We start from the raw sequence: 25527 nt of genomic DNA, 5'->3' as shown, positions 1-25527 counted from the left end.
AAACACCTTACCAAAGACTGGAGACTGCAGATATGAGAGTCCTGAGAGAGATTAGGGGTGTGAACAGATGGCATCAATGGCAATATCATATTAAAAATGAGGAAATTAGGAAAGAACTTGACATTGTTGGCATCCAGGAAAGATTAACAAAACAAGTGTTCTGTTAGGTTTGCAGAAAAAAGTTTGTCTCTGCCAGGTTTGCAGAAAAAAAGACCAAGATATAGGTTGATTGATATGATAAAAAGTGCCTTAGAAGATAGACATATAAGATCTGACAATGTGGGAGTCTTGACAGGTAACAGAATGATTTGGAGGAAAATTGTAGATAGGAAGTTTGTATTGATGTAAATTTTTAATGTAGTACTATTATATCTTGTACACACCTTGAGGGTACATGTCAGGAATTTGATGATGATGATAACTTATCAATCTTTTTTGAACTTTTCACTCATAATTTATCTCATTCTATCAGCTATATTTCCTACTCTGCAAATTCTTCTGAACTTTTTCTATGGAAGCTTCTTTAACTACCATATATCAGCCATGACATATTTAGTCATCATGTAATATATGAAGACCACTATTTCAGGTTTCTTCCCAAGAATTCCTGGGATAATTCATAATTTTAAAATTCCCATTTGCTAAGAATATTAAAAATATTTCATAAGAAATCGAAGATTGTGTTAAATAACCTCATCAGATCTGAAAATCTCAGTTCCCACTATGAAAGGAATAAAATAATTAGGGTATTCTGAATTCAAGATAATTCAGTCCCTTCATGTATGTTCATGCAATATGAAACGAGGTTAGTAAAATAATTATAAGTATTATTTATTAAATAATTATTTTTGAATAAAAAGTAATGCCACTTATTTATTGTAGTTACCACTAATAATGAGTAAAACACACAAGGAATGTGAGCAGTATTTTAAAAAATATGACAAAAATTGGACAACTCACTGTCAAACGTATTCCAAAACACTGTGATGCAAAGCATCAACTAGTGGACTTCATTGTCATATCTAACATATTCATGGCATGAAAAGAAAGAAAAGCAATAAAGACTATGCAAAAATGCCATCCATTTCAAAAAACAAAAAAAAAATAAAGAAATCTTTATTTTTTTTTTTGAAATTTTGAAATAGAAAAATAAAGAAATTTTTCATCTGTCAAACAGCACATGCTAGAAGTATGAATTAGTTGCTAAAATTTCTATCACCCCTATCATTAAGAGCAATGTTATTAGTTTCTCTAAAAGAGGACTGCATTACAAAAAATCCATCTTTGTTATAGCATTAATACATAATTATGATAAAATATACCAAGTCTACAGCGAAAAAATTTTAGCTTCCAAATGCAAAAATGAGCATTTCTGTAGATGAAAATGAACCAGTAATTGAAACCTAAGATGCATGAACCTTCAACATTAGAAGGTTCATTAAATATGGATCTAATAAATTCATGGTACTTGTTCTGCAAAATAAATAAATAAATAAAAAACGCCTATACTTTAGTTAAAGAAAGATTGGTATCTTTCAAGATTTCTTTTGAAAAAAGTTAGGGGGTAGCTTAGTAAGAAAACCACAATGCCTGACTCAATCAAATGGCTTAGAAATATCAAGAGCAACCATTTCAGTTTCTCCAAACTTTTCCATGGCTTACATCCAAAAATGGTGTTGATGTGAAGCAATGATTATCATAATAGTTATTGAGCCCAAAGCCATTTTGTTTTATGTCCTATAAAGACTTATGTGATTATCATTTGTAACATTTGTATCTTGAACTGCTGTGGCAAATTAAAATGGTCTGACTGAAATAAAAACAAGTAACATTATTATGGAGATCTTAAATAAAAATTTCATTAAATTTGTCGATAGGAGATTAATAATGAGAGTCCAGTTATTAATAATCACTTTCAAATGCTTTTGCTAAAATTTTTATTAATAATAGTTCAACTGAAAAATTTAGATGAATTCATAAATGCTAGTAGAAAACCTAAACATCAAATTTCATTAAATTGCATTCAGCAAGTGGATGGAACTTGATGAAATAGTTGAAAACACCTTGTTAGAAAGAATGCTCATCGTAACCGGCTAACCATTTGGGAATGTAAAAATTCCCCAGAATTAAGGAGAGCTAACATAGTACTTAAGTTGATTTTATGTTACTGTTCTGGCTGATTTGAAGACAGGTCTCTTTACCAATGGACAGGTGCCAAAATCACTCAGCTGTAGGGAAATCAGATCATTTTTGTTATTTTGATATGTTAAAAAGTTAGAAAAAAAAAAAATAAATAATAACAACACAAGATCTGGTGTTTCCAAAAATAAAGCAAAAAACAATTGCTTCATTCTGATGAAACCAAAAGTCAATATTTAATTTTTTTTATTAATAATCAATAGAATATTACATTAAATATTGATATTAAACATGTACTAAATCTAATGACGAATTACAATTGATTCATAAAAGTAAAACCTTTACCCCAGTTTGAATAACTACAGAATGTTCTAAACTGCATAATGAACAACAGTAACTGGATATAATGCACAGCGTGCCTGTATCTCATTCAAGTTTTTTTTTATCGTCCTGATACTTGACAAGCTTTAAAAGCACATTACATTAAGAAGAAATATAAATTCAATTCACTATGGAGAAGAATGACTATCTTGCATTAGGTCAGTAATGTAAGATGAACAAACAATAAAACTGAAAGAACAGTTAAACATTAACACTGAAATTGGCAAATGTGATGGGTTGTGAATGCCAAGTAGTTCTAGCAAGATACAGTACATTATTTCATGTTAACTTTAAATGCCGATCAACAATCCACAAAGTCATTTAGGACAAATAACTGCAACATTTGGAAATGTATTATTTTAGCAACACCTGCAGAAAACTGAAAAGGAACTATTACTTTTTTTTCTCATAACAAAAATAACGAAACAATGCACTCATTCGAACCTAAAAATATTCCCATATTTAACAATGAATGCCTACACAACGATTTCTGCAGTACTTGTTATGGAGGCCTTTTATTGTATTGATTACTTCATGGAAAAGTTGAACTGAGAAAAGGTTCTGCACATGAAACCACACTGGAGTAAAATACTACCTGTATCTAGCTCTTCTAGCTAATTCAGATCATGATACACTCCCACCTCCCTCCAGTGGAATACAGTTATTCTAAACCATGCTCATTTAGCATTATGATTATGCCAGAGAATAATCTTAATTCCAATATGGTTTGCTATCTTGTGATTCTTAATACTATGATCTAAATATCTATGCTCATCACATCAAAACTCTCAAAGAATCAAGTCATTATTTCACATCCTCCCACCCTACTCTCTCATTCCTAATCCTCGGTTTCAATAAATATGCCAAAGCTTGAAGAGCTTCGAAAAGAATAAGGCATATCACAACTGGATAGTATCAAAATCACTAATTTTCTTTTTCTGCTTAAACTAATTGGAAATTATCAACATATTTGAAACTGCTTTTTTAGAAGGCCACTAGTGGCAACTTGTCATATGCCAAAGCCACAGTTGTCTTCTCTGATCTCTTACAAAAGCGAGTGATGAAATTTCTAATTCTTGCTTTGACACATTTTCATCCAAATGACTTACTGGAAAACAATACCTGAAGACAAAACCACACACAGCACCTTACTTCTCCTACCAGCTTCTGTAACACTATTCTCGAAAATCTCCTGTCATCTTAAACATATGTGCTCAATTTTTTTTCCATCCAAAAGGTATGGAAAGACTATTATTTAAATTAAGGGGATATTAAATCCCACATTGTTTTAAAACTGAATAAAAAACTCAAAGATCAGAATCAGAGTTTCATGCCGAATATAGTAACTATAAATGTATCGACGACTACTAGCGTAAGCTAAAGCACGTAGTACAAACTAGGGCAACTCGTTACAAAGATGGAGAAAGTTCTGATCGCTATTCTTAGTATTTTCCATAATGTAAAACCCATCTCCTAGGAGATGTATGATGTTATACATCATGGTGGGAGGTCACTACCCAGACCAGTTTCAATCTTTATTGAGATCTCATCAGTGAGTAGCAAGACCAAAGAATAATATTAAGGGTATAGCGAAAAGAACTTATATATTCTGTTATACGAGTTGTCAAAAAGGTGCACCCATAAATTATTTAAAGTAAAGAGCCAATAGGCCTCATTTCGGTGATGTAAAACATTATTTAAATTAACGGGATATTAAATCCCACATTGTTTTAAAACCGAATAAAAAACTCAAAGATCGGAATCAAAGAGTTTCATGCCGAATATAGTAACTATAAACGTATCGGCGACTACTAGCGTAAGCTATGGCACATAGTTCGAGTACGTAGTACAAACCAGGGCAACTCGTTGCAAAGGTGGAGAAAGTTCTGATTGCTATTCTTAGTATTTTCCATAATGTAAAACCCATCTCCTAGGAGATGGGTGATGTTATACATTATGGTGGGAGGTCACTACCCAGACCGGTTTTGATCTTTATTGAGATCTCATCACTGATGAGATCTCAATAATGCTTACGCTAGTAGTCACCGATACGTTTATAGTTACTATATTTGGCATGAAACTCTTTGATTCCAATCTTTGAATTTTTTATTCAGTTTTAAAACAATGTGGGATTTAATATCCCTTAATTTAAATAATGTTTTACATTGCCGAAATGAGGCCTATTGGCTCTTTACTTTAAATAATGTATGGGAAGACTCTTATTCAATTTCAATATCAAAAGTCTTATAATAAGTCCAGGTGGTGTTTCTCCTTATGTTCTAAATCTGTGCTCCAGAATTATATGTTTTTTGCATTGTTGCTTTATTGCACATACCATAGTAATACTGCAATAATAATAAAGTTGACCATATAGAATTTATAGCCTTTTGTGGGTAAGATTCACATAAAATCCTAGAAAAGGTTCAGAGACAGGAATGCAGGTTAAGAGAATTGACTGAAAAATTTAATTTGTAGAGAATAACAGGAGAAGGTAATGCTGATTTTCAAAATAAAATTGCACAATTTTGGTTTATTGTTGGGTTGTGAACTTTACCATGATTAATTTCCCAAATGTTGTTTCGAATACCTGAAAAAAATAAAATGAAAAAATTAATAATCAAAAAATTATTCATATTTTAAATTCCTTTATAATTATGGGTATAATCATGAAGTATATTGATACTGCTAGCTAACAAATACTTCTGAATTAACTCCCCATTCACTACTGATCTTTCTTCCTTCAAATTTTTCATCCACAGTATTCCCCAAGCAAAAGAATATCATAATCACCTTTCTTGTAATTCCACAAAAAAATTCCTTTCTCCTCAAGATTGTTAAATGCCTTGAAATGACAACTAGGTTGGCTAAGCACATGACATCTCCACTTTCCAATCTAAAGGATGAACTTTTGAATCTCACTCTAATATGGATATTTCTGAACATGGGTGGCAGACTACAATGCTTATTTAGTAACTTGAAAGAGTACTGTTTGGTCTCTAGAGCAGTTCATAGGCAATCATCCTTTGACTGCATTCAGGACTAAACATGTTTTAGGTTTAAAATTTTTTGTAGGTAAGACTAAGAGAAAAATGAGCTAGTCTTCACCAAGTTAAGACTCGGTTATTACTTTAACAAACTGGAAGTAAGAATAATAGCTTAGCCATAATCACGTCCTTTCATACTATAACCAAATCCAAAATTCTTGATCTAAATTTCCCTCTATCACATGATGCTCCTCAACAATTCCAAATATTTGATCCACTTACTTTTAATTTTTTTTTTAAATATATCACCAAAGGTTTCAAAACCAGTGCACATTAGTACAGTCACAAGTACTAATGGACAAAGTTAGATAATGAAAACTCTCTCTCTCTCTAGAGATAAAACATGGTACTTTTTTCCCCAAACCACTTCAGGCTTCTAATAAGTAGGGAGATGGACTTTATTAAACAACCAAGTTCATCTAACACTTAGAGATATTCACATTCATTCATTCAAAAATGGGATTCTAGCAAATTACACATAAAAGGTTAGCAAGGTTAGCTTGTATTTGAAGCAAAAAATGGCACAGAAAAAAACTTTTGAATATACTAAAGACTTAACAAATAATAGTAATAATATTTGTAATAATGGTGCTGTGGTATTTGTATGTATGTTCATTGTTTATACAGGTTTCTGTGGCACTAATAACTACATCATGATCTTCCTCTAGGTCTCTTTTCCTGTCTTGGCATAAAACAACTGTTTGCTAGCCTTTCCTCTCCCATTCTGTTTAACTGATAATCACCACAGATTAGCTCAATTCACACATTACCAAATGCTAACAATGTCAAGATTTCTAATATGTTTAATATGATTCTACCATTGATGGCATGTATTCACTACCCTAATTTGTCTCGACTCTCATTCAGGTTTTCTTCTATTATCTTTTTACATATTTATTTGCCATCTGTTCTAAAAACTGTAACTATAACTGTAACATAAATTTAAAATGCATTTAAAACATTTATACTAGTAAGTTTTTTTCAGATGTTTTTAAAATGTTCTTTAATAAGTTCGTCCTTAATTATTGTATTTATAGTCAATGCAGGTTGCAATACCTTCATCCCTTTGTAATCCTTAATGATATTTAATTTCATCTTAAGATCAATCTTATGTTTACAAGTGGGCAGACTGCAATGTCACTTATTCTTTTACTTCCATTATTTAATCCTGTAAATCATAATACAATAAAAAGATACGAGAATACTATAGCTATCTGCTTAGTAGAGTTTACAACAAATTAATGAATATGCTGTTGCTTAGATGATAAGCTGCCAACAAACTGTCTCCAAAACATGTCATTTCCATTCAGATTCTCAATAACCCTTGATTGGCATAGAGTTTCTTTGGAAGCTTTAACAACATTATTCCTTGCTGTAGAATCATACAAGTATATATAAATAAACTTTCCCAACATTACCATAACTCTGGATAAGAGTAAGTTGGATCTATGTAAGTGGAGGACTGCACATACATTGTACTGTATGATGACCAACATTTTGGATGTAGCATTTTGAACAGCTTTTCTCCTGTCACCTTATATGCATTTTCCAGATCTATAAAACTTACATTTCCTTGTTATATTCCCATGACTTTTTGTCTATTTATCTTAAAGTAATAATATGATCCTCATCAACAAATTTTGAATATGTACCTCAGTTGGTACACAGGATACTATGATAGTACAACATAAAAAAATTTAATCACAACCAACTTCTATTGAAAATTTTTCTATAAATGATCTGTTATCGGTCAAGCCTCCAATATCATCAGATTTCATTTGTCTTCTAAGGCACTTCTTACTGTATCAATTCATCTAGATCACGGTCTACCTGAGTTGCCTTCTTCCTGGCAACAAACTGTTTTGCTATTCTTTCCTCTTTCATTCTGTTTAAATGACCATACCAACTTAGATTAGCTCTGCTCTCACATTCCTGAATGCTAACAATGTCAACTTCCTTCCTAATATCCTCATTTCTAATATGGTTCTACCACTGATTCAATCTCATCACAAGCCTAATTTTCTTCAAAACTCTCATATCTATGGTCTCTAGTCTTGATCAAGTGTTTTATTTCTAATCCAGCTCTCAGATTCATACATTAAAACTGGATTATGACAATTCTTTCTTTAAGGTTACACAGTTTTAAGGTGGTCAGCATTCACAGTGAAGAATTTATGGAGATATAACACACGTGTTAGAATAATTACTTTACTTAAACTTTAGGAAAGTAACAGTCAACGTTTCGAACTCTGTATTGAGGTCATCATCACGAAAAATACGTGTATAAGACAAAAGCTACATGACATTGCACTGTACAAAAGCAAGATGAATCTAAATGCTTGCTAATTATTTAACCTAGCTTGACCTCTTGTGGAAAAATAAAATAAAATAAATTTATTTTATTTTATTAAAAAAATGTTAATGTCAGCTCTCTGCTTTATGTGGACGATGTTATACTTCTAAATAAATCCGCTACAAGTCTGCAAGATCCACTGACTAAATTGAATAACTGTTGTAATAGATATGGTATGAAGGTCAGCAATAAAAAGACAAAAACAATGAAAATAGGCAGAATCATTGAAAATGTCAAATGTGTTATGAATGGAGAACCTGTGGAACGAGTAAAACATTTCAGCTACTTAGGCACGATTTTTAGTGAAGATGGTAAATTAAATATAGAAATAGACAACAGAATCAACAAAGCTGGTATGGTAGGAAGTCAACTGAATAAATTCATATGGAATAAGAGAGAAATTAGTCAGAACACTAAATTAGCTGTATACAAGACAGTGTTCAAACCAGTTTTAACTTATGGATCTGAGAGCTGGGTCAGAAGTAAAACACTTGACCAAAGACTAGAGACCGCAAATATGAGAGTCCTGAGAAAAATCAGAGGCGTGAACAGATGGCATCAATGGCAATATCATATTTAAAATGAGGATATTAGGAAAGAACTTGACATTGTCAGCATCCAGGAATGCGTTAGCAGAGCTAATCTTAGGTGGTATGGTCACTTAAACAGAATGGGTGAGGAAAGATTAGCAAAACAAGTGTGCTCTGCCAGGTTGGCAGGAAAACGACCCAGAGGAAGACCAAGATATAGGTGGATTGATACGGTCCAAAGACAATAGAAATATAAGATCTGATAATGATAATATTGGAGTCTTGACAAGTAACAGACTGATTTGGAGGAAAATTGTAGATAGGAAGTTAGTAATGATGTAAATTTTTCGTGTAGTACTATCATATCCTGTACACCCCTTGAGGGTACATGGCAAGAATTTGATGATGATGATAATGATATAAAAATAAAAATGTAAAAAAAAATTTTAATAAAAACAAAATATAAATGGAATTTATATTTTTCAAGTCCTCTTGTATTGAGATCTTCTGTTTGGACTTGTTCTTGTTGCTATTTCCAGATTGCAGATGGTTCCTCCAAATTTTTGGAATGATTAATCCATTTTTGTTCAGGTTTGGATAATGTTTCAGCATTTCACAAGCTTCTTTGAATTTTCTTTCAAACCAGGTTTTGGTGTGGTGTGGGAACTTAGAGCCTTTCCAGACAATTCTGTGGCAGGTTTCAAATGCATGGTCTGATAGGCCTGTTTTGCCATAGTGGAGGCAAAACAGGCCTATTTAATGTGTCGTTTGTGTTCTTTTTTTTTTATTGGGATGGTGCGTCTTGTTTCCACTATGTAAGGTAGGTTACAGGTGCATTGAATTTTGTAAACTCTTGAGTAGGTCAGGTATGGGAGAAGATCTTTGGAACAGCTAAGTAAATTTCTGAATTTTATTGGGGGTTTGAAGGTAGTCTTCATGTTGTATTTAATGTTCTATCTATTTCTTCTGAGATACCCCTAATGTAGGTTATGGCTATGGCATTCTTGTAATTTTTTTGTTTTTAGTGGCATTTTTATGGAGAATCTTGTGAAACCGTTTTTTTTATTGTATCCATTTTTTTTTTTTTTTTTTTTACAAACATTTGGCTAATAATTACTAATTCTAATAATATCATTGATCAGGACATTAGTAAAAAGGGTGGTTACGTCAAAGCTGTCTAACAAATCTTTGTCGTTGAGTGTGATGTTTCTAATTTTGTTTATGAAGTGTTGTGTAGGAGGAAGAGTGACCTACCAACTCCTTGAGTGTGGCCGCTAATTTCTTGGGTAAGTGATAATTAGAGCTGTCGATTCCTTCAACTATTGGTCACAGTGATGTGTTTGTTTTGTTTATTTTTGGCAGGTCATAAATTCTGGGAGTGGGGGCATAATGCGGTATTAGTTTTTTGATTGTTTCTTTTGGCCACGTGATTACCGATTTGATTAATCTGTTGAGGTCGGATACCAAATGGTTCATTTTTTCTAGGTATGCTGTCCTATCGAGGACAATGGTAGCATTACCTTTATCTGCTTTTGTAATCCCGATGTCTGTTATTTTTTTAAGGATTTAGCAGCCAATTTTTCTGCTTTGGTTAGGTTGCACCTTAGTTGTTTGCTAAGGTTGTAGCTGGATTGGATAATCCAATCCTACAACGTGGTCCATTGGTGGTTGGCGATTAGTTGTCCCCTGTATCGTTGGTTTGTAATTGGCTGTTCCTCTGGATTACCTGTTGCTTTAGTGCTTGAAACTTTGTTATTAATTTTTCTTTGTTTTTAAGTATCATGTGCTTAGCCGAGTCATCTGTAAACTTGTCTAGAATATCTCAAATATTGAGATTAATGTAGTTGGATAGCTCTAATTTTTGTTGAAAATGCTGGCTTGGGTAACTGCTGAGTTTTTGTGGGCCTTGTGGATCTGTTCTCTCAATAAAGCCTTTTCCAAACGGGAATAAATATGGAGTGCTTTAGCTGAAGTAAACTTCTTTTTTAACATAATGCAGTTGGGTATTAATCTGCTGTCTCTACATCATTTTAGAAAGGCTAGCAGATTAATTAACATAGAAACACGTTTGGCCAGCCTAAAGTCAAAGTCTGGCTTGGACATGTTTATGACATTTTCGCCATCTGGTCCCAACCAAGAATTAGAAATTATTAGCCAAACGTTTGTAAAAAATGGTTCACAAGATCCTCCATAAAAATGCCACTAAAAACAAAAAATTACAAGTATGCCATAGCCATACCCTACATTAGGGGCATTTCAGAAAAAATAGATAGACCACTCTTAAATACAACATTAAGACTACCTTCAAATCCCCCAACAAAATTAAGAAATTTACTTAGCTCTTCCAAAGATCCTCTTCCATACTTGGCCCACCCAGGAGTTTACAAAATTCAATGTACCTGTAACCTACCTTACGTATGGAAAACAGGACGCACCATCCCAATCAGAAAAGAAGAACACAAACGACACATTAAATACCTCTACTATGGCAAACAGGCTAATCAAACCATGCACTCGAAACCTGCCAAAGAATTGACTGGAAAGGCACCAAAGTTGCTACTGCCAAAGGCAGTAGTAACTTTTCCTGGTTCTTTGAATTCTTTGCTCTTATTTAATATAGTCCAAACTGTAGACTTGCTGTATCTCAGGTCTCGTACAATCATTATATTACTAGCACCACTTTCATGTCTCTTAATAATTTCCAGCTTTTCTGCTCGCTGCAGATTGGTGACAAAAAATTTTGCATAACGTAAAAAAAACCATGTTAACTGATTAATCACTTGCTTAAAGTGGAAAATAGTATCATTTCACTCAATTGCGCATATCTAATTCACACGAAGCAAGGTTTTCCTGTATTCTAGTATCTCACCCCATTTTTAGTTGTTTTCATTTCAGTAACAAATGCTAATTATGTTGAAATGATACTCCTAATTCTTCTGAAAGTTGCCCCTTCCTTTTCCAGTAATACTTCTCACTTTGATGGTACCTATTTTCAAGTCTGCTGAGATAAGTAAGCTACTGGAGCAAACCAACTGTTTGCATTGATTTCCTGACCAAAATAGCAAACCCTTGTTTAAATTAAACATGCAACATCTCAGCCATCATGACATTTCATCACACTGTACCATCATTTTTTGTTTGTGGTTTAAGCATACTGAATGAATACATTCTTATTCATTCAGAATGCTGGATCCACATTCCTTAAAGGACATAGAAGGCTAAAAAGTTATCATTTTTTTCAAGATCATTCAAGCTATGATTCTGAAACAACTCCTAAATATTATAACTAAATGTAAAAATGTAAACTATTTAAACTATAAATAGTTTACATTTTTTCATCAGGCACTGATACTCTTCACACTGCATCAATGATCTCTTACTACATTATTATCAAATATTAAATGCACAGAAATCACCTTAAATTCACATAAAAGATATTCCAAGATACTGTGATATGGTAAATGCTTTTTATTTTTTATATTATTTTAATGAAATATATAAGGGAAATAGTTCGAGCAAGGCAAAAATTTTGAGAAACACTTGAAACAGTTTTACAAAAAAAAGTAGAAAATTACAAAAGAAAACTAAATATCATGCATGCATTTTTTTTTTTTTTTTTGCAAAAAAATTAATACCTAAGCATGGACAGCAGTTCTCATTTTCCTCTTATTATTGAGCATTAATTTGGAAAGAACTGATAGTTTTAAATATAATGATGTATGTAAGTCAATAAGGCTTGAGTGTTCAGCAGGATGGCAATCCACAAAAGCAACTAATTTTAAATTTTAAAGAGAAAAGAATGAAACTATTTCAGTTATGAATGCTAGTTGCACATACTATTACAAATTACTTACTAAAGCAAAAAATGCAAAACACAGATTTGCAGTACGAGCAAACTGAAGTCTTCTCCCAGAATTATGCCCACGGACATAACTATCAAGTTGATGAGAGCCTCCAGTAGTTAAAACAGTAGTCTGATCAAAAAGTAGCTGTTCTTCTTCTTCTTCTACTCCTCCCTCTCCATGAAGTAAGGGTCGTCTACTAGCCATGTTGAGTAACTTGACCTAAATTAAATACATTTATTTTATCTTAACAAAATAAATAAATTCAATACCAAATAAAAACAAACTTCTAAACCGGATTTCTCTTGAAATGTTAAATGATGACACAAATAGAATTCTATGATAAGTGATGGGACATTTTCCAGAGAAAGGCAAGCAAAACTGAGTACTCACACAACACAGACATACTAAGAGCAATCAAGAAATAAATTTTTTAATTAGTGAGGAAATGCTAAGGAATTATTGGATTTCTTTTATATGGTGAATGTTATGTATTGATAGATATTATAATGTTTCTCAAAGAGCCAAGCTCTGCTCTTGAATATGACATGACCAACATATCACACAAACCAGTACCAACAACCAAGTAAGGCTGAGGAAAGACATTAATAAACAGAAGCTTATATTTATTAAAAGACACATCCAAGAAGATCCTCATCAATCATACAAACTGTTAATAAAACCAATCCAACAGGTGCTAAATTACAAGGTGGTAAATGACTTTCATCACTGGGCAAAACACCACCACCTTGCTTACCATGGACCTTATTGGGCTATTGCCATGTCTAATTCCTAGAACAAATTCCCAGTTTCTGTCCCCTCCAATCTTTCAACATGATTGGAATCAAGGATAGAGCAGTAAAGCAGTTCTACAGGCTGGATCAGTTAGTGTATAGGAATGAACCTGATACTAATGCGTTTTGGATTTCCTGATCAGCTGAAACAATAGAATGACAGTAAACCTTAAAAATTATAGTTTTTAGGTTTATAGTATTCACTAAAATTAAATGAAAAAAAATAAATGTCCCTCAAAAACTTCAAAAAAAAAAAATAAAATAAATAAATAAAATAATAATAAATAAAAATTAAACTCAAAAAACCCTTCCATATTCATATCAGCATTTGTGGCATCAATACTAAACTTAAATGTGCATCATCGCCTTTAGACATCCAAACCTGATGTTTTATTAGAATCGCTATTTTTCTGGTATCAAATCATTCACAAAGAAGTCAAAAAAGAAATTATGCTTTAATTTGACTGGTTTCATGAAAAAACATTGTTTTGCTTAATCAGAAAATAGCACAAATAAATTTAAAAAATCTACAAGCAAAGTAATAACAGATAACATTTCTAGTGAAGAATATTTGAAAACAATGTTTTATTTCTGAATGAACCTCAAATCTCCATCACAATAACTACAGTCTATCTTAACAGTCCAAATTGCATCCTGTATGACTCCTGCAATCTGATATTCCTTGGCAAGGATGCTTAATCTAGAAATTCCCCCCACATCCCCTTTTGACCTTATCATTTATCTGCTGTTGCGATCATTCACAACAGCAGGTAATGATAATTACCAGTATTATTTATCTACTGTTGTGATCATTCTCCCAATTCTGAAAATCACTCTGATCTCCTTGACTTCTTATCTATGAAGCTTGATTCATTCAATCCAAATTCCCAAACAGCAAAGTCATCTTTCTTGGTGATTTTAATGTCCACAACTCTAACTGGCTCCCTTTCTCCAATTTCACTGACCATGCTGGAAGAGGCAAGAAATTTCTGTTGTAAGCAATGATCTAAAACAGACTGTTAATCTCTCTCTCTACCAGAATTTCTGACAATCCTCTTCACTCCCTCTGGGTATACAGTGCAGGTTATTGTTCCTCTTGGTAATTCAGATCACTATTCTAAAGTTACATGTAGACACAGTTGAAAAAATTATTTAATTAACATAGATTACTACAAATATTTTGGTTCACATATCATAAATCAGCATCAATGCAATATGCTGGACATTAAAAAAATTAAACAACGATGAAGATATATGGAGAACAGAATCTCTTTTTATATGCTGTCATGAGACAGCCAGGTAAAAAAAAAAAAAATATTAGGATCAAATAAAGTATATGCGTGTGATTGAAAATAGCATATGTGTGCATGTAATAACTTATATAATTAAACATTCTTGTTCTTAATAATAATTTCCCAGTTTTTGGCATGGTGAGACAATCTATAAGATTGAGATCTGGATGATGCAGAAACATGTCGAAACTTTCTTTAAAGAGATGCTTATACTTATGGGAATATCTACGTAGTAATTTGGTGTCCTCCAAAGATTCCATGGCTAGTATTAGTAATCCCATGCTCTGATAGATCTGTTGCAGTTTCTTGAAGATAATGTAGGATGATTCATATTTCCAAATTTAGGGACACAAAACACACGTGTTGGAAAAAACTTGCAGCCTCTACATCGTTTCAAAAAGGTTAGTCGATTAATTAACAAGGAAACACAAATCTTTAACTTACCGTAGAGGCTGTACTGTGGGTCAAATCTCCATAGATTATGATGACTCTTTCTTTTAAGGTTACACGGTGATCAGCATTCATATTTTCGAATCTTTTGTGTCCCTAAATTTGGAAATATGAATGCTGATCACCGTGTAACCTTAAAAGAAAGAATGTAGGATGATGTTCAGAAATGCATATAGAAATAGATTAGCCTGTTTGTCCAAAGGACTGAAGAGAAGACTCCAGGTAAGCTCTCTCTCTCCTTTAAATAGTCATTCCCTTTCTTATATTAAAAATACAAGTGACTTCATATCAAAAATTAAACATTTGAGACTTCACTCCATAGATGTACTAATAAGCTTTGACACAGCTTAACTTTTTACAAATCTTGCTCTAACTGACATGCTGGAATTTTGTCATGTAAGTTTCTATCAGATACTTTAGAGCTCTTCAAGTTCATCATAGATTTCGGATAATTCAGCTGGAATAAAAAGCGTTATCAACAAAATGAAGGTATTGAAATGGGCTCTAATTTCTCCCAATCTTGCTAACTTCTATTTAAAACAACTAGAAAAATGTTTAATTAAAACAATGCAATGTTTAATCTAAAACTTCGACATGACTTTGTTATATCGATTTTTGCTGTTTGGAATAATTCACATCAACAACTAGTAGTCTTCTTACAAAAACATCAATAACCTCCACAAGAAAATCAATTTTACTAGAGAACTTGAATCAAATGAGACTATATCTTTCCTCGATGTCTTTATGAAAACAGAATTTGATGGCTCCTTATCAACATCTGCTTTTTTTTTTGCAAATGCTGTTTGATCGATGAGTAGTATCATTAAGCATGAGCTGCAAACAAAGAAAATGTTGTGAAGGGTATATAAGGAGAAAGATGACCAGCAGGATAAGGAAGGCAAAATCAGATTAAGAACATATTAGACAAACAGGCAAAAGAAAATCCCAGAGTTTTTTGTTATGTTGCAAGTAGGAGGAAGAATGACTATTCAGGAATAGCTACACTATGATTTTGCAAGATTCTGCAAAGCCATTTAACAGGATATGACATGAAACTATTTACAAACTGCAGGCAAGAAGGGGGACTAGTATGGTAAAAAAGGAAAAATCAGATTAGGAGAGAAAATTAACTAAGCATGATGTTCGTTAAGATGTTCATTATGTAGCAAAGGGAAAAATGTGGCTTTAAACAATGCTGATGGAAGGAAGATGACAGAGGTAAAAGAAATTGAGTTTCTAAATGATCATTTTGCAAAGATGAATCATCCAGGTGGAGATTTTGCAGTTGCTGATGTGACAGTAATGTATGTCAAAACTGACGTAGATGAACAGGAGGTGTTCAGCATACTGAAAAATATCAATGTAAATATACAGCAGTGTGACTGAATGGCATGTCAGCACAAGTACTATGTGAATGTGCAAAAAAATTGGTACTGCCCTGATGATGATGATGTTCAATCTAAGTCTCAGATCTGGTAAGGTGCCAAAGGAATGGAAAAAGGATAAGATAATTCCATTATATAAAAGTAGTTCCAAAACAGAGGTAGCAATCTACAGTCCAATTAATATATCAGGAGTTATTATATCAGTTAATATATCAGTTAAAGTACTGGAAACGTTGGTTAAAGAAAAATCCAACAGTGGGCGGATAGTGATGCAATACTCTACTGTGGGCAGCATGACTTTATAAAGGGTAGATGCTGTCTTAGTAATTTATTCACATTTTATAATAAAAAAGTGACAGAGGAATTAGATGACACCATGACGCTGCTGGACTTTGCAAAAGGCATCTGACAGAATACTGCATGGAAAACTATTACCAAAGTTGAAGCAAATAGCAATGCCTGGTTGGCCAAGTGGTTAGCGTGTCTGGTCTCCAGCCAAAAAGGCTGAGGGTTAGAATCCCACTGTGGGCACAGATATTTGTGATTGTCTGTGAAAATACTGGTGGTGGTGGATGGTAGATGGTGTTGATCAGTGGTGGCGAACCTTTTAATGTGCACGTGCCAAAAATTTACAAATCAAGTTGCTGACGTGCCTGGTAGTTTTTAGTAGGGGAAAAATTAATATAAAATTAATTTAGTTATTTATAATATATTTTATAAATAATTATTTATAATTTTATAAATATTTTATTCTATTTATAATATTTATTTATATATAAATTTATAATATTATTCAGTGTAAAATTTATTATTGTATTATCAAATTGATTTTAATAATGTTGGTTTGTAAGGGGAAAAAAAAAAACTATAGTGAAAAAAATATTTCTCCATTGTAACTCACCATAGAAGACAGTTGAGCAGGAGAAGCAGCAGAAGGATGTCAACTTGTCGGCGAAATGCTTACCATATTTACTCGAATATTATTATTTTTTATTATTATTACTTGACACCTCCAGGGAGTCCAAAGACTCATTGAGGGAGGGCATCTACTCTACAACTCTGTCTCCACCACCCACAATCCATCAACTACAATGAACCACAACTACACCAACGCCATCTACCGCACACCACTATCACTAATATTTTCACAGACAACACAAACATCCAAACCCACAGCGGGATTTGAACCCACAGCCTTTTGGCTGGAGAGCGGATATGCTAATCACTCAGCAAAACAGGCACCGGCCTGTTTTGCCAAGTGGTTAGCATATCTGCTCAACATCAAAAAGTTTTGCACATTGCTTTGCACACAAAAAATGTTTAAACACGTTCACATTGAGGCGATAGTAATTCGCTCCAAGTGGTAACAACGTGCCCTTTCCAACAGATATTATACTGCAGATGCAAGAAAAACAATGTAGTTTTATTGTATCCCTGAATAAGGTACAGAGGATTTTGCAGTCTGTGTAATATATTTCTCAACAAATAGTGCGATTCATTAGTTAGTGCCGTTTTAATTCTAGCTGTCTCTAATTGCACTATTATTGCCCCCCCACACACACACAAACTATGCTGTATAGACTCAAGGAAAACCATATGTTTCACTGAAACGCAGTATCTAACTAAAAACTATTGTCAATTTTTTAATTACAGGAAACAAATGTTTGTTTTATTGCATTTGAAATTCTCGATGTCATTATGAGAAAGATCACAAAGGCTAACTTCAAATAAAATTCTACCAAGAATTGAAACAAGCCATATAATAACGGCAATCATATGTCCTTTATTTCACTGCTCTGTCCTTTATATTTTTTTTTCTAAAATGGCCATTTTGTCCACAAAACAGCTGTCCCAGTTATTTAAATAATCAATGCAGGTTTGGTAAAATTTATGAATTGAAATAGTAAATTGAATATTGATGCCAATATATTTAAAGTTGCAATTCATAAATTTTACCAAACCTGCATTGATTATTTAAATAACTGGGACAGCTGTTTTGTGGAAATGAAAGTATTTGAATTGGTCCTACTACGAGAAATCCCTCTGCGGGCAAAGATCGAGGAAAGTGTTTTGTTCACTTCCAGTCACTGGAACTTAAACATAAATGACGGCAAACTATTTGATAAAGTTTCGTGTATTAAAAGTTATGTCACCAGTGAAAAGATTGAAGAATGGCGACAAAATGACAAGTCCTTGCCAACGTAGATGGATTGAAATTTTTAAATATTTCGCAGATAAACATGTATCTTTTAAAAACATTTCAAAAATCGTTGACTTTTGCTTATGTCTACCTGGATCTAATGCCTCCACTGAACGAATATTTTCATTAGCGAACAATATGTCGACAAGTGAAAAAAAAACAATTAAAAATCGAAACATTGAAAGCATGAATTCATACCAAGTGGAACTTTGACATGAATTGTATACAGTTTTATGAATTTTTAAAACACAAACCTAATGTATTAAAAAAAGTTCATTCTTGTGAAAGTATCAAAATTAAATTTTTTAAAGTAATAATATGATTGTTTAAAAAGCTATGTATATGCTTATATTTTACAATAAATGTTATAAAGCTTTTTAATTTTAGTGAAACAAATAAATGCAACCTACTTTTTTTATGAAACAATTTCTGATTTGTCCTTTATTTTCTCCAAAAAAATATGGTCACTGTACATATAATGCATGTGTGAGTTCACCTGCCAGCTCAACCCAAACAAACAGGAATAAAATTCAACCAAGGGTTGAAACTTTGTGTGAATTGAGCCTGCTGGTAATGAGAAGTTCTGTCGGAACGATAAACGACACCCCGTCGTGAATGTGTTAAAACTAAGAAATATATAGTGAATGTTATGTTGTCAGTGAATGAGCTGCTCTCTCATTTAAAACAAAATTTAACTTGTACGTATTGTAATAACTAAAAAAAAAGTTAAATAATTTATAAGCATATAAAAGGATATCACCTGAAAATCGTTGCCGTGCCAGCAAAATTCTCGGACGTGTGAGTGAATCTACATCATCTACACCACAGATGGCGAACCTCTGGCACATGTGCCATAGGTTCGCCATCTATGATGTAGATGATGATGGTAGTTGTGTTTCATTGTGGTTGGTGATTTTTTTGAGTGGTGGAGATGGAGAGTTGTGGAGTGGGTGCCCTTCCTCATCGAATCTTTGGACTCCTTGGAGGTGTCACGTAATAACAATAATAATATTAAGCTAGCAGCACGGATTGGGAGGGGGATACTAACAGATAGACACCAGATAGTAATATGTGCTGGAGTGGAATCTAGGAGAATGAGGGTGACTAGTGGCGAACCACAGAGTTCTGTACTAGGGCCACTATTCCTTAATCTTTAATTTGTATATCAATGATATAGAGAAAGGCTTAGGGGAGGGGGGGGAAGGAGATATTCAGTTGATTGCTGATGATGCAACACTGGGGAGAACAATAGTTGATAAAAGATGTAGATATCCAGGATGATTTAAATAAATGGCATTTTGGGCAAATGATAATTACTGCCAATTTAATGTTGCAAAATGTAGGGTTATGCACTTCAGGGTGAAAAGGTTGCTGGCATGGTTGGACGAGTGGTTAGTGTATCCACTTTCCAGCCAAAAGGCTACGGGTTCGAATCCTGCCGTGGGCATGTTTGCAATTGTCTGTGAAAATACTAGTGGTGGACAGTAGATGATGCGGTTGGTGAATGAAGTTGGATGGTGGAGACAGAGTTGTAGAGTAGGTGCCCTCCCTCGGTGAGTCTTGAACTTCCTGGAGGTGTCAAATAATAATAATAATAACAATACTGTGTATCACATTGATAGTACTGGATTGCAGAAAATTGATGAGGCTAGGGAATTGCAGATAATGATGAACAAAGAGTTGAAATTCAGATGGCATATTTCAAAAGTTGGTAAAATAGCTGAAAGGATTACTTGGATGTTGTAAAACACACTAACATGTAAAGATAGGGAAGTTACTATCCCTCTTTATAAGACTAGGAAATGGCCACATCTTGATTACAGTGCACAGATTTGATCACTTGGGTTTCTTGGGGATCAGGAGGTCACAGAGAGTATTCAGAGACCAGTGACTAAGCTGGTGAGAGGTCAGTGGAATGCTCCCTATCAGAATAGGTTGAAGGTGTGTAGGTTACAAAGTGCAAAAAAGAGGGCACAAGATAGAAACTTAAGAGATTAAAGAGTTGTATAATATTGATGCAAAGAAAATTTTTCAATACATGACAAACAGTCAGAGAACTAGGGGTCATCCATAGAAGTTGTGTGTAAGAGCGTGTGGACTAGATTTTTTGCATGGAGAGTGGTGAACGAGTGCAATAGATTGCCAGAATTAGTTTTTTTTCCTAATAGTGAATGAGTTTAAGGAGTGGTACGAGGGGTTTTGCATGTATAATCGTTTGGATCTCCCACAATGAGATACTATATAATAATAATTCAATCTCTATGATATCATCTCCAAAAATAAAATTCCAATTGGAATTTTATTTTTGGAGATGATCTTGTTGCTGCTACCTCAAGTTTATTCTGTCCTATGCAAATGCAAGTTGTTATACTTTCAGCAAACAAGCTGATCTGTTTCTATACAACTTTATGAACATCGATCCTATAGTACCTCCAAGAAACAACAAATAGGGTCTAGTAGAATATGGGATTACTAATACTAACCACAAGATCCTGTGTGGAAATATGAATGTCTCTTTAAAGAAAGTTCAGAAGTACTTCTGCTCTGCCAAAATCTCAACGATGGACTCTCCATTCCAAAAATCTAGGAAATTATTATTAAGCACTATAGTATTTAATTATATAATTTTTAGAACATACACACACTTTGTTTGATCCTAATAGTATCAGTTTTTTTACATGGCTGTCTTGTGACTGTATAAAGAGATTCAATTCTCCATATACCTTCATTATTGTTTAATTTTTTAATTTCCAACTGTATTACACTGATTATGATCCATGATACATGTATCAAAATATCTGTAGTTAATCTATGTTAATTAAATAATTTTATCAACTGTATCCACGTGCAAGTTTAGAATAACGAATAATACACAGTAATCTCTTAACAAATTCAGATCATAATTTCTTCTGAGTTGCATCTGTGTTGTAACTTCCTTCTCTCAGCAATTCACATCCTTGCACTTAGCACCACAACTATACTAAGTGGGAGAACTTACACTTTTATTCTTCCTTTGCATGGTCAAGTTAACTTCTTCAGATTCAGATGCTTGTTTTAATCTTGTTACAGAAATCATTCATATTTGAATAGAGGCTTTCATTCCTCACTATGTGCAAAATTACCACTCTATATCTTTATTTGGAGAAAATGTTGTTCAGTGAGAGTTTGGAAGTGCAAAACCAGGGAAACTAGAGATATTAGGGGGAGAAGCAATCAAGTATGTCTAGCCACCCCTAGGACAAATGCATATCAGTGCAGGAATGATTGCACAGAAACAGCTATCCCTGGGAGAGATGAGTGCAGTTTCCTGGGTTTTGAATCTGAATGGGCAGGTAATGACATCATGTAAGGGTAACTATGGGCCCAAGGGAAAGAAAATGTGCCATTACATCCCATAGTGGATGGCATTGATTCCCCCACATACAAACTAGCCAAGCATTTAGCCAAAGCGCTCTTACACTATACTGGCAACACACCATCACACATAAAAAACTCAGCCCACTTCAAAGCCAGCATAGAAAACCTTACACTCCAACATAATGACATAATGGTCAGTTTTGACGTCTTCTCCTTATTCACAAATGTCCCCCTCAAAGAAACCTTAGAGCTAATCCAAGCTAAATTTCCTAGATATCTCAGCCCTATTTCAGTTTACAATGAACTCAGGCTATTTCGTTTGGCAGGAAAAATTCTACAAACAGATAGAGGGGACAGCCATGGGTTCACCACTTTCCCCACCCTTGGCCAACTTCTTCATGGAGACGTTTGAAGAGAAAGCCTTAAACTCAGCCCCACAAAAACCTACCATACGGCTTCGCTACGTTGATGATGTGTTCGCTATTTGGCCACATGACCCGGATTCACTCCTCTCCTTCTTAACACACTTAAACAACCAACACCCTAGAATCAAGTTCACCCTGGAAAAAGAGGAAAACAATAACCTCCCCTTCCTAGACACACTAGTCACCCACCAACCTGATGGAATCTTGGTTTTTTTGGTTTATAGAAAACCCACCCATACAGGCAGATACATTCACCAACAATCCCATCACCCCACCCCCCTCACAATAATATAGAGTTATTAAGACACTAATCAACAGGGCAAAAATAATCTGTTCAAATGATCAAGCCTTAACAACTGAACTAAATCACATCCGTGACACTTTCTCAGCCAATGGCTACCCCCCCAAAAGAATCCAAAAAAAATACTCAAACCAGTTGTCCACAACCCGCCCCCCTTCACAAAAAAGATTACTCTAAATCCATCACCATTCCCTACATCCGAGGCACCTCGGAAAAAATCAACAAAATCTTAAGAAAACATGACTTGACCACTTGTTACAGACCATATAGAAAATTGGTATCCCTTATCCGCTCCACTAAAGACCAACCACTTCCCCTAGGCCTACCTGGTGTATACCAGGTCCCTTGCAGCTGTAAATTGTCTTACTTTGGCCAAACAGGAAGGACAGCAAATATCAGAATCTCAGAACACAAGGATTACATCCGATTTCACCAGTACAGCCACTCTGGGCTTGCAGGCCACGCTCTGGATACGCGCCACAGAATAAGATGGAAGAAAGCCACAGTAATACACTGCAGCAAGTTCAAATATGAAAGACTATTCATGGAATCAGTCTCAGCCCTTAGGAACATGCCAAACCTCAACAAATTTGGACGCATGAGACCGCCCCAAATTTGGGAAACATTCATCAGAAGAACTTCAGCCCAAAGGCCAAGAACTAACAATATAGCCCACCAGGGAACACCATCAGGACTTTAGGAAAACGTTAGCTTCCTAGCTTCGGTTCTCATTTGCTGTTATGTTTAAATTAAAGTTTATTTAATTTATATTTCTAGTGTACGCTGTCAATTCCTTATTTTTTTATTTTTTTTTTTCACTATATTATTTCAGGAAATTACAACGTACTGGATATACATTAAAATAAATTTTAATATATTTCTATATTTCGGCAACGTCACGCTGCCATTTTCAAGAACTTAGGTACAAGATACGTGCACACAGGCACAGCAAAACAATAAATGAGCAAGAAGTATGAAGCTATTATTTCTCCTAAAGTCCTGATGGTGCCCTCTAGCGGGCAATGTTGGTATTCTTGGGCGATTGGGCTGAAGGTCTTCTGATGTAGGTTTCCCAAATTTGAGGAAGTCTCATGCAGCCAAATTTGTTGAGGTTTGGCTCGTTTCTTAAGGCTGAAGCTGATTCTATGAAAAGCCTTTCATATCTGTATTTGCTACGGTGTATTATCCTGGCTTTTTTCCACCGTATTCTATGGCAGGTATCCAGAGCATGGTCAGCAAGACCAGAGTGGCTGTATTGGTGAAACCGGATGTAGTCCTTGTGTTCTGAAATTCTGATATTTGCTGTCCTGCCTGTTTGGCCGAAGTAGGACAGCTTACAGCTGCAAGGGACCTGGTACACACCAGGTAGGTCTAGGGGGGGGGGGAGGTTGGTTTTTTGTTGAGCGGATAAGGGATGCCAATTTTTTATAAGGTTTGTAACAAGAAGTTAAGTTATGTTTTTTTAAGATTTTTGTGATTTTTTCTGAGGTGCCTAGGATATAGGGTATGGTGATGGATTTAGAGTAATCCTTGTTGTGAGGGGGAGGGGGAGGGGGGGGTTGTGGTTTACTGGTTTTAATATTTTTTGGATTTTTTGGGGGAGGGTAGCCATTGGCTGAGAACGTGTTGAGGATGTGGTTTAGTTCTGTGGTTAGGGCGTTGTCATTCGAGCAGATAAGTTTAGCCCTGTTGTGTAGTGTCTTAATGACTCCATATTGTTGTGAGAGGGGGGGGGGGGTGATTGTTGGTGAATGTATCTGCCTGTATGGGTGGGTTTTCTATATACTGAGAAAACCAAGGTTAAATCAGGCTGGCGGGCGACTAGTGTGTCTAAGAATGGAATGCAGTTGTTTTTTTCTTTTTCCAGGGTGAATTTGATTCTGGGGTGTTGGTTGTTTAAGTGTGTTAAGAAGGAGAGGAGTGCATCGGAGCCATGTGGCCAAATAGCGAATACATCATCTACATAGCAAAGCCAAATGGTTGGTTTTTGTGGGGCAGAGTTCAAGGCTTGCTCTTCAAAAGTCTCCATATAAAAGTTGGCCAAGGGTGGGGAGAGTGGAGAACCCATGGCTGTCCCCTCTATTTGTTTGTAGAATTTTCCTTGCCAAACAAAATAGCCTGAGTTCATTGTGAACTGAAATAGGGCTGTGATATCGGGAGGAAATTTAGCTTGGATTAGCTCTAAGGATTCTTTGAGTGGGACATTCGTAAATAAGGAGGAGACATCAAAACTGACCATTATGTCAGTGTGTTTGAGTGTAAGGTTTTCTATGCTGGCTTTGAAGTGGGCTGAGTTTTTTTATATATGAAGGTGTGTTGCCAGTATAGTGTGAGAGAGCTTTGGCCAAATGTTTTGCTAGTTTGTATGTGGGGGAATCAATGCCATCCACTATGGGATGTAATGGCACATTTTCGTTTTTTCAGCCACTCTCATTTCTCCTTTGTTCCATTCGCCTTTTTACAGTAAAAATGTGATATATTTACATTTCTGACACATATTCTATTGCGTTCTGTGTATTCTTTTTTTAAATTTTCGATTTTACCAACATTCTGGGGCATATTTGTTAAAATATGCTCGATAAACTGTTCATTAATAGTAAGTGGCCACACTGCTATATCGATAGGATAAGAGATAGCTTGCTTGCTGGTAAGTACAGACTCCGATTGAAAATTTTCTTCAGAATCCTCTTGATTTGTTTCATTTACTTCTTTCTCTCCTATGTTTTCCACATCATTTGATGTTCTTCATTTTCACTTTCATCTTCTCCTGATAATGATACCAATATTTCGTTTTCATTCTGTAAACTGTGAAGTACAACTTCAGTTCTACAAAATTCTTCATTTGCAGAACGCAAGAAAGACAAAATTGCCCCCTTTTGACTATTTAGCTGTTTTTCATTTTCTCTAAGTAGTTTTCCTTATACTATAAAGAATAAACTTGAAATTCAAATGCTCTATTTATGTGATATAGAAACTGCTCTTATCCAACTAATTAATACAAATAGCAGCAGCACACAAAAAAACTCTGTTGTCT

The 25527-nt window shown here is 34.4% G+C and overlaps 1 protein-coding gene across 1 annotated transcript in view; it reads right to left on the bottom strand.

Annotated features, from left to right (window-relative positions):
• LOC150108057 (uncharacterized) overlaps window positions 1–25527 on the bottom strand; it is an 83714-nt gene that overhangs the window by 46663 nt on the left and 11524 nt on the right. Inside the window, exon 2 of the mRNA XM_090415876.1 lies at window positions 12302–12511. Coding sequence (XP_090272002.1) covers window positions 12302–12496 — 195 coding nt within the window. The 5' untranslated portion in view covers window positions 12497–12511. The remainder of the gene's footprint in view (window positions 1–12301; window positions 12512–25527) is intronic.

The sequence above is a fragment of the Typopeltis vanoorti genome, chromosome 3, assembly GCF_054136105.1.
Source record: "Typopeltis vanoorti isolate ZY-2024b chromosome 3, IOZ_Tvanoo_1.0, whole genome shotgun sequence".
Lineage (NCBI taxonomy): Eukaryota > Metazoa > Arthropoda > Arachnida > Uropygi > Thelyphonidae > Typopeltis > Typopeltis vanoorti.
The sequence above is the reverse complement of the archived record's forward strand: the minus strand, read 5'-3'. Positions and strand labels throughout refer to the sequence as shown.